The sequence below is a fragment of the Petromyzon marinus genome, chromosome 4 (assembly GCF_048934315.1).
Source record: "Petromyzon marinus isolate PM22_M1 ecotype Great Lakes invasive population chromosome 4, UKy_Petmar_22M1.pri1.0, whole genome shotgun sequence".
NCBI lineage: Eukaryota > Metazoa > Chordata > Hyperoartia > Petromyzontiformes > Petromyzontidae > Petromyzon > Petromyzon marinus.
The window spans coordinates 4,235,923-4,245,737 of NC_133670.1; the positions used below are offsets into that span (position 1 = coordinate 4,235,923).

At 46.6% G+C, this 9,815-nt stretch overlaps 1 protein-coding gene across 1 annotated transcript; it reads right to left on the reverse strand.

Annotated features, from left to right (window-relative positions):
- Positions 1-1,441: 1,441 nt before the first annotated feature.
- On the reverse strand, positions 1,442-4,477 carry LOC142906622 (uncharacterized). Its single transcript, XM_076054825.1, has one exon. It carries the CDS (start codon positions 4,430-4,432, stop codon positions 2,564-2,566), a length of 1,869 nt encoding a protein of 622 aa, XP_075910940.1. The 5' UTR covers positions 4,433-4,477; the 3' UTR covers positions 1,442-2,563.
- Positions 4,478-9,815: the final 5,338 nt, after the last annotated feature.

A 9,815-nucleotide genomic window follows, 5' to 3' on the forward strand; every position in this document is an offset into this window, starting at 1 on the left:
AACCCAAACGGCTTTTCGAACACCTCAAGGCCTGTTTGAATTAAATCAGCTTCCCATGGGACTCCACGCAGCACCGGCTACGTTCCAATGACTGATGGAGCTGGTGCTGGCTGGACTTCAATGGGACTCATGCTTACAATACCTCGACGATGTCATCGTCTTCAGCCGTACGTTCAAAGAACATCTTGATTGGTTATGCGCTGTCTTTCTTAAAATGCGAGCAGCCCATCTCAAATTCAAGCCGCAGAAGTGTTACCCCCTTCAGAAATCCGTGCGGTATCTCGGTCATATTGTCAGTAATTCGGGCATGGCGATAGATCCCGACAAAACCACGTGTGTTCGGACGTGGCCGACCCCCACGTTGATGATGCAGGTGCAGAGTTTTATTGGTTTTGCGTCTTATTATCGCCGGTTTGTCACTGGGTTCGCTACCTTCGCAAAACCTCTCCACGCCTTGACGGTTATGGGTCAGAGGTTTCATTGGGGGGAGGAGGAAGCCGCATTTGTTGCGCTTCGCAATTCCCCTCCGCTACTCTGACTTTGCCATGCCGTGTGTCCTTGATACTGACGCAACCAACACCAGCATTGGCGCGGTTCTGTCCCAGGTTGTCAACGGGGTGGAGTGTGTTGTTGCATACGGCAGCAGAGTGCTGTCGCCAGCCGAACAGCGTTACTGTGTCACGCGCCGGGAACTATTCAGGTCTCCCGCATTAACGAGTTGATTGCTCTGGACATCCCTGGTTCGGTTCCCGTCACCCCTCGTGGGAATAAATATTTGTTGGTTGGCGTCGAATATTTATCGCGCTGGCCGATGGCCTGGCAGCTATGGATGGGAGCCATCCGGTAGTGCCACCTAGGCACATGCCATGGTACAATGGTGAGCACACAGGACTTGTAATCAATACAGAGGTACTATGTACAGGGGCGGCAAGCAGCTAAAAAATGGTGCACGTTTATTATAAATACGACATTCTCAAATGGTTTCGAAATTAAGTGTCTTATCAGCAGAATCGTGCAGAGTTTCTGCCGAACATACACAGCATTAGTTCCTAACACACTTTGGCAGAGTTGGTGTCACTGCCTGGGAAAGGAACATTAATGGTGATTTTGTGGAAAGTCAGGTGAAATGGGTAGTTGGTCAGACTGACCAGCACCCTGTGCTGTGTGGATCGCTCGTGGTTCTGGCCACCAATCGCCAAGCAAATTGGTTGCAGAGACTTCCACGTGTAGAGTGACTTCAGTTGTGTGCAACCGAGTTGCGCAACTGCTTGCACCGGCTGTGGCCGTGTGCGGAAAGCTAACTCGGGTCAAACCTGGGTTTCGAAGCGCGGTGTAGCGTTAACCATGACACTACCGCTCCACACAATCACACACACGCGAAGATCGACACCAAATACGTGCTCTGTTGCACCACACAGCAACTCACACGCACACTGCAGTGTCCAATAACAACACAAATGTATTAATCATGACAACCACCTGCTCTGCCACTCAAAGCAATGTCCATCACATGGCCATCAACGCGACACATATAGTTCATCACGGTCACCCGACCAGCAGGAGTCACGTGTGTGAGCAGTCCGTGAATGTCGCCGGGCTATGGTGATGCAGTGGTGTGGGTTGGACAAGGGGCGGATGATGATGTCTGTCGTGGAAATCTGTGGAGCGGCACGGAACAAAAGTGGGACGGGTGGCCCAGTGTGGAGCAGGAGCCGCTCGGCTGGGACGAAGGTGGGGAGGAATCCACTGATCCGGTGGAGGCGTGGGGAGGAGGGCGGGACGCCGCGTGAAGCGCGACTCGTGGGAGTGGTGCCAGGCAGAAGGGGCACCTGGGACTCCGTACGCGGGACCCCGGCCGTTGCACCTGGGCTGGGGGGGGATCCGCTGCCCTGCAGGTGGAGCGAGGCCGGGGGGAAGGTGCTCTCGGTCCGGGTGGATGGGACGAATCAATGCGGATGGAGTTGAGGATTCGAGAGGAGGTTTGCGGAGGCGGGGAGGAAGGCGGCTGTTGCGGGACTTGCGGTAACGCTGCCGTGAAGAATAGGGAGCAAAAGACTCGTGTGCCGGGCCCGGTCTGGTATCACGGTGGCGTGGAGGAACCCAGGGCTCTGGTGGAGGTGGAGGCAGGTGGAAAGCAGGGAGCTCCCAATCCTGGGGTTTAGCTTGATTACTCATGGGTGGAGGTGATGGTGCGAGTGGCGGTGGTGGCGATAGTGGCAGTGGAAGCGATGGCAGAAGTGGAGGTTGAGGCAATGGCAGGAGTGAAGGTGGAGTCGATGTCAGCAGTGGGGGTAGAGTTGATATCAGTGGTGGAGGCAATGGCCTGAGTAGAGATGGAGGCGATGGCAGCAGTGGAGTTGAGGATTCGAGAGGAGGTTTGCGGAGGCGGGGAGGAAGGCGGCTGTTGCGGGACTTGCGGTAACGCTGCCGTGAAGAACAGGGAGCAAAAGACTCGTGTGCCGGGCCCGGTCTGGTATCACGGTGGGGTGGAGGAGCCCAGGGCTCTGGTGGAGGTGGAGGCAGGTGGAAAGCAGGGAGCTCCCAATCCTGGGGGTTAGCTTGATTACTCATGGGTGGAGGTGATGGTGCGAGTGGCGGTGGTGGCGATAGTGGCAGTGGAGGCGATGGCAGAAGTGAAGGTTGAGGCAATGGCAGGAGTGAAGGTGGAGTCGATGTCAGCAGTGGGGGTAGAGTTGATATCAGTGGTGGAGGCAATGGCCTGAGTAGAGATGGAGGCGATGGCAGCAGTGGAGCCGATGGCCCGATTGGAGGTGTAGGCGATGGCAGCAGTGGGGGCGATGTCCTGAGTAGAGATGGAGGCGATGGCCTGAGTAGAGGTGGAGGCGATGGCCCGAGTGGAGATGGAGGCGATTGCCTGAGTGGAGATGGAGGCGATGGCCTGAGTAGAGGTGGAGGCGATGGCCCGAGTGGAGGTGGAGGCGATTGCCTGAGTAGAGGTGGAGACGATGGCCTGAGTAGAGGTGGAGGCGATGGCCTGAGTAGAGGTAGAGGCGATGGCCTGAGTTGAGGTGGAGACGATGGCATGAGTAGAGGTGGAGGCGATGGCCTGAGTAGAGATGGAGGCGATGGCCTGAGTAGAGGTGGAGGCGATGGCCTGAGTGGAGGTGGAGGCGATGGCCTGAGTTGAGGTGGGGACGATGGCATGAGTGGAGGTAGAGGCGATTGCCTGAGTGGAGGTGGAGGCGATGGCCTGAGTAGAGGTGGAGGCGATGGCCTGAGTGGAGGTGGAGGCGATGGCCTGAGTAGAGGTGGAGGCGATGGCCCGAGTGGAGGTGGAGAAGATGGCCCGAGTGGAGGTGGAGGCGATGGCCTGAGTGGAGGTGGAGGCGATGGAAGCAGTGGAGGTGGAGTTGATATCAGTGGGGGAGGCGATGGCCTGAGTAGAGGTGGAGGTGATGGCCCGAGTGGAGGTGGAGGCGATGGCCTGAGTGGAGGTGGAGGCGATGGAAGCAGTGGAGGTGGAGTTGATATCAGTGGGGGAGGCGATGGCCTGAGTAGAGATGGAGACGATGTCCTGAGTGGAGGTGGAGGCGATGGCCTGAGTTGAGGTGGAGGCGATGGCCTGAGTTGAGGTGGAGACGATGGCATGAGTAGAGGTGGAGGCGATGGCCTGAGTACAGATGGAGGCGATGGCCTGAGTAGAGGTGGAGGCGATGGCCTGAGTAGAGGTGGAGGCGATGGCCCGAGTGGAGGTAGAGGCGATTGCCTGAGTGGAGGTGGAGGCGATGGCCTGAGTAGAGGTGGAGGCGATGGCCTGAGTGGAGGTGGAGGCGATGGCCTGAGTAGAGGTGGAGGCGATGGCCCGAGTGGAGGTGGAGAAGATGGCCCGAGTGGAGGTGGAGGCGATGGCCTGAGTGGAGGTGGAGGCGATGGAAGCAGTGGAGGTGGAGTTGATATCAGTGGGGGAGGCGATGGCCTGAGTAGAGATGGAGACGATGGCCTGAGTGGAGGTGGAGGCGATGGCCTGAGTAGAGGTGGAGGCGATGGCCCGAGTGGAGGTGGAGGCGATGGCCCGAGTGGAGGTGGAGGCGATGGCCCGAGTGGAGGTGGAGGCGATGGAAGCATTGGAGGTGGAGTTGATATCAGTGGGGGAGGCGATGGCCTGAGTAGAGATGGAGGCAATGGCCCGAGTGGAGGTGGAGGCGATGGCCCCAGTGGGAGCGATGGTCTGAGTGGAGCTGGATTCTTCAGGTGAGGAGCACAGCTCTGCTTGGTGCCGGGGCTGTTTCCCCTCCCCTGCGCCCGCCGCTTTCGTCTCCGCGCCGCGGCCATACGAGCCCAGGGACTCGGTGCTCGGCCGAGACCTCCACCTTTCTTTCTCTGCAGCGCCCGGGAAATCTTCCTCCTTCCGGTCCTCATCCTCATTCTCATCGCTCTCTGCAAAAGTTACGAAAAACATCAACGGCGTCATTAGCTGAATCTCCCTGCTCCGTGTCTGTGAGTGCGTTGTGACCCTGGGGACAGACTTGCGAGTTTGTTTTTTACGTTTTTGAGCCAGGAGGCCAGGATTGGGAAAAACTTGGGCCACTTTTCATCCAGGCAACTGGAGAGCAGCACAGACTAAGTCTTACTTACCAAACATTTAAACTAACAACAGCATACTCTTTGGTATCTTTCGGTAAAATCACGTAGATAGAAAAATAACTAATAAAGTGAAACCTTGGATTGCGAGCATAATTCCTTCTGGAAACGTGCTCTTAATCCAAAGCACTCGTATATCAAAGCGAATTTCCCCCATAAGAAATAATGGAAACTCAGATGATGCGTTCCACAAACCAAAAATACCGTATTCATATAAAAAATATTAATACAAAATACCTTTTTATATTTTTATTATTTAATATAAAGTAATCAAATTTATTAATTACATTTAATCGTGGCTGGTGTGAGGGAGACGAGATAGAGGATGGTTATTGTGTAGGACGACTTTCACTTGCAGTACAGTTACTAAAGAACAGTCACTACACATGGACACAAAATAAAAAAATGCTTTACGCACACACACGTATTCACAACACTACAGTACTGTAGTAAACAGTATACACGTAGTCACAACACTATAGTACTGTAGTAAACAGTATACACGTGGTCACAACACTATAGTACTATAGTAAACAAGATAGGTTCGCACGGATGTTGACTATACGAGTGAGGCACACCGACTGAGACCGAGCATGGGAGACGATTACCCACAATCCCGCAGTATACACGTGGTCACAACACTATAGTACTATAGTAAACAGTATACACGTGGTCACAACACTATAGTACTGTAGTAAACAGTACACACGGGGTCACAACACTATAGTACTGTAGTAAACAGTATACACGTGGTCACAACACTATAGTACTATAGCAAATACAGTATACACGTGGTCACAACACTACAGTACTATAGTAAACAGTATACACGTGGTCACAACACTATAGTACTGTAGTAAACAGTACACACTTGGTCACAACACTATAGTACTGTAGTAAAGAGTATACACGTGGTCACAACACTATAGTACTGTAGTAAACAGTATACACGTGGTCACACTATAGTACTATAGTAAACAGTACACACGTGGTCACAACACTATAGTACTGTATTAAACAGTATACACGTGGTCACAACACTATAGTACTGTAGTAAACATTACACACGTGATCACAACACTATAGTACTGTAGTAAACATTACACACGTGGTCACAACACTATAGTACTGTAGCAAACAGTGTACACGTGGTCACAACACTATAGTACTATAGTAAACAGTACACACGTGGTCACACCACTATAGTACTGTAGTAAACAGTATACACGTGGTCACAACATTATAGTACTATAGTAAACAGTATACACGTGGTCACAACACTATAGTACTATAGTAAACAGTATAGACGTGGTCACAACACTATAGTACTATAGTAAACAGTATACACGTGGTCACAACACTATAGTACTGTAGTAAACAGTATATACGTGGTCCCAACACTATAGTACTGTAGTAAAGAGTATACACGTGGTCCCAACACTATAGTACTGTAGTAAACAGTATACACGTGGTCACACTATAGTACTATAGTAAACAGTACACACGTGGTCACAACACTATAGTACTGTATTAAACAGTATACACGTGGTCACAACACTATAGTACTGTAGTAAACATTACACACGTGATCACAACACTATAGTACTGTAGTAAACATTACACACGTGGTCACAACACTATAGTACTGTAGCAAACAGTGTACACGTGGTCACAACACTATAGTACTATAGTAAACAGTACACACGTGGTCACACCACTATAGTACTGTAGTAAACAGTATACACGTGGTCACAACACTATAGTACTATAGTAAACAGTATACACGTGGTCACAACACTATAGTACTGTAGTAAACAGTATACACGTGGTCCCAACACTATAGTACTATAGTAAACAGTATACACGTGGTCACAAGACTATAGTACTGTAGTATACAGTATACACGTGGTCACAACACTACAGTACTATAGTAAACAGTATGCACGTGGTCACAATACTATAGTACTGTAGTAAACAGTATAGACGTGGTCACAACACTATAGTACTATAGTAAACAGTATACACTTGGTCACAACACTATAGTACTGTAGTAAACAGTATACACGTGGTCACAACACTATAGTACCATAGTAAACAGTATACACATGGTCACAACACTATAGTACTATAGTAAACAGTATACACGTGGTCACAACACGATAGTACTGTAGTATACAGTATACACGTGGTCACAACACTACAGTACTATAGTAAACAGTATGCACGTGGTCACAACACTATAGTACTGTAGTAAACAGTATAGACGTGGTCACAACACTATAGTACTATAGTAAACAGTATACACATGGTCACAACACTATAGTACTATAGTAAACAGTATACACGTGGTCACAACACTATAGTACTGTAGTAAACAGTATACACGTGGTCCCAACACTATAGTACTATAGTAAACAGTATACACGTGGTCACAACACTATAGTACTGTAGTATACAGTATACACGTGGTCACAACACTACAGTACTATAGTAAACAGTATGCACGTGGTCACAACACTATAGTACTGTAGTAAACAGTATAGACGTGGTCACAACACTATAGTACTATAGTAAACAGTATACACATGGTCACAACACTATAGTACTATAGTAAACAGTATACACGTGGTCACAACACTATAGTACTGTAGTAAACAGTATACACGTGGTCACAACACTATAGTACTATAGTAAACAGTATACACATGGTCACAACACTATAGTACTATAGTAAACAGTATGCACGTGGTCACAACACTATAGTACTGTAGTAAACAGTATACACGTGGTCCCAACACTATAGTAATGTAGTAAACATTACACACGTGGTCACAACACTATAGTACTTTAGTAAACAGTGTACACGTGGTCACAACACTATAGTACTATAGTAAACAGTAAACACGTGGTCACAACACTATAGTACTATAGTAAACAGTATACACGTGGTCACAACACTATAGTACTGTAGTAAACAATATACACGTGGTCACAACACTATAGTACTATAGTAAACAGTATACACGTGGTCACAACACTATAGTACTGTAGTAAACCGTATACACGTGGTCACAACACTATAGTACTGTAGTAAACAGTATACACATGGTCACAACACTATAGTACTATAGTAAACAGTATACACGTGGTCACAACACTATAGTACTGTAGTAAACAGTATACACGTGGTCACAACACTATAGTACTATAGTAAACAGTATACACATGGTCACAACACTATAGTACTATAGGAAACAGTATACACGTGGTTACAACACTATAGTACTGTAGCAAACAGTGTACACGTGGTCACAACACTATAGTACTATAGTAAACAGTACACACGTGGTCACACCACTATAGAACTGTAGTAAACAGTATACACGTGGTCACAACATTATAGTACTATAGTAAACAGTATACACGTGGTCACAACACTATAGTATTATAGTAAACAGTATAGACGTGGTCACAAAACTATAGTACTATAGCAAACAGTATACACGTGGTCACAACTCTACAGTACTATAGTAAACAGTATACACTTGGTCACAACACTATAGTACTGTAGTAAACAGTATACACGTGGTCACAACACTATAGTACCATAGTAAACAGTATACACATGGTCACAACACTATAGTACTATAGGAAACAGTATACACGTGGTCACAACACTATAGTACTGTAGTAAACAGTATACACGTGGTCCCAACACTATAGTACTATAGTAAACAGTATACACGTGGTCACAACACTATAGTACTATAGTAAACAGTATACACGTGGTCACAACACTATAGTACTGTAGTAAACAGTATACACGTGGTCACAACACTATAGTACCATAGTAAACAGTATACACATGGTCACAACACTATAGTACTATAGGAAACAGTATACACGTGGTCACAACACTATAGTACTGTAGTAAACAGTATACACGTGGTCACAACACTACAGTACTATAGTAAACAGTATGCACGTGGTCACAACACTATAGTACTGTAGTAAACAGTATAGACGTAGTCACAACACTATAGTACTATAGTAAACAGTATACACGTGGTCACAACACTATAATACTGTAGTAAACAGTATACACGTGGTCCCAACACTATAGTACTATAGTAAACAGTATACACGTGGTCACAACACTATAGTACTGTAGTATACAGTATACACGTGGTCACAACACTACAGTACTATAGTAAACAGTATGCACGTGGTCACAACACTATAGTACTGTAGTAAACAGTATAGACGTGGTCACAACACTATAGTACTATAGTAAACAGTATACACATGGTCACAACACTATAGTACTATAGGAAACAGTAAACACGTGGTCACAACACTATAGTACTGTAGTAAACAGTATACACGTGGTCCCAACACTATAGTAAACAGTATACACGTGGTCACAACACTATAGTACTGTAGTATACAGTATACACGTGGTCACAACACTACAGTACTATAGTAAACAGTATGCACGTGGTCACAACACTATAGTACTGTAGTAAACAGTATAGACGTGGTCACAACACTATAGTACTATAGTAAACAGTATACACATGGTCACAACACTATAGTACTATAGTAAACAGTATACACGTGGTCACAACACTATAGTACTGTAGTAAACAGTATACACGTGGTCCCAACACTATAGTACTATAGTAAACAGTATACACGTGGTCACAACACTATAGTACTGTAGTATACAGTATACACGTGGTCACACCACTACAGTACTATAGTAAACAGTATGCACGTGGTCACAACACTATAGTACTGTAGTAAACAGTATAGACGTGGTCACAACACTATAGTACTATAGTAAACAGTATACACATGTTCACAACACTATAGTACTATAGTAAACAGTATACACGTGGTCACAACACTATAGTACTGTAGTAAACAGTATATACGTGGTCCCAACACTATAGTACTATAGTAAACAGTATACACGTGGTCACAACACTATAGTACTGTAGTAAACAGTATACACGTGGTCCCAACACTATAGTACTATAGTAAACAGTATACACGTGGTCACAACACTATAGTACTGTAGTAAACAGTATACACGTGGTCCCAACACTATAGTACTATAGTAAACAGTATACACGTGGTCAAAACACTATAGTACTATAGTAAACAGTATACACGTGGTCACAACACTATAGTACTATATTAAACAGTAT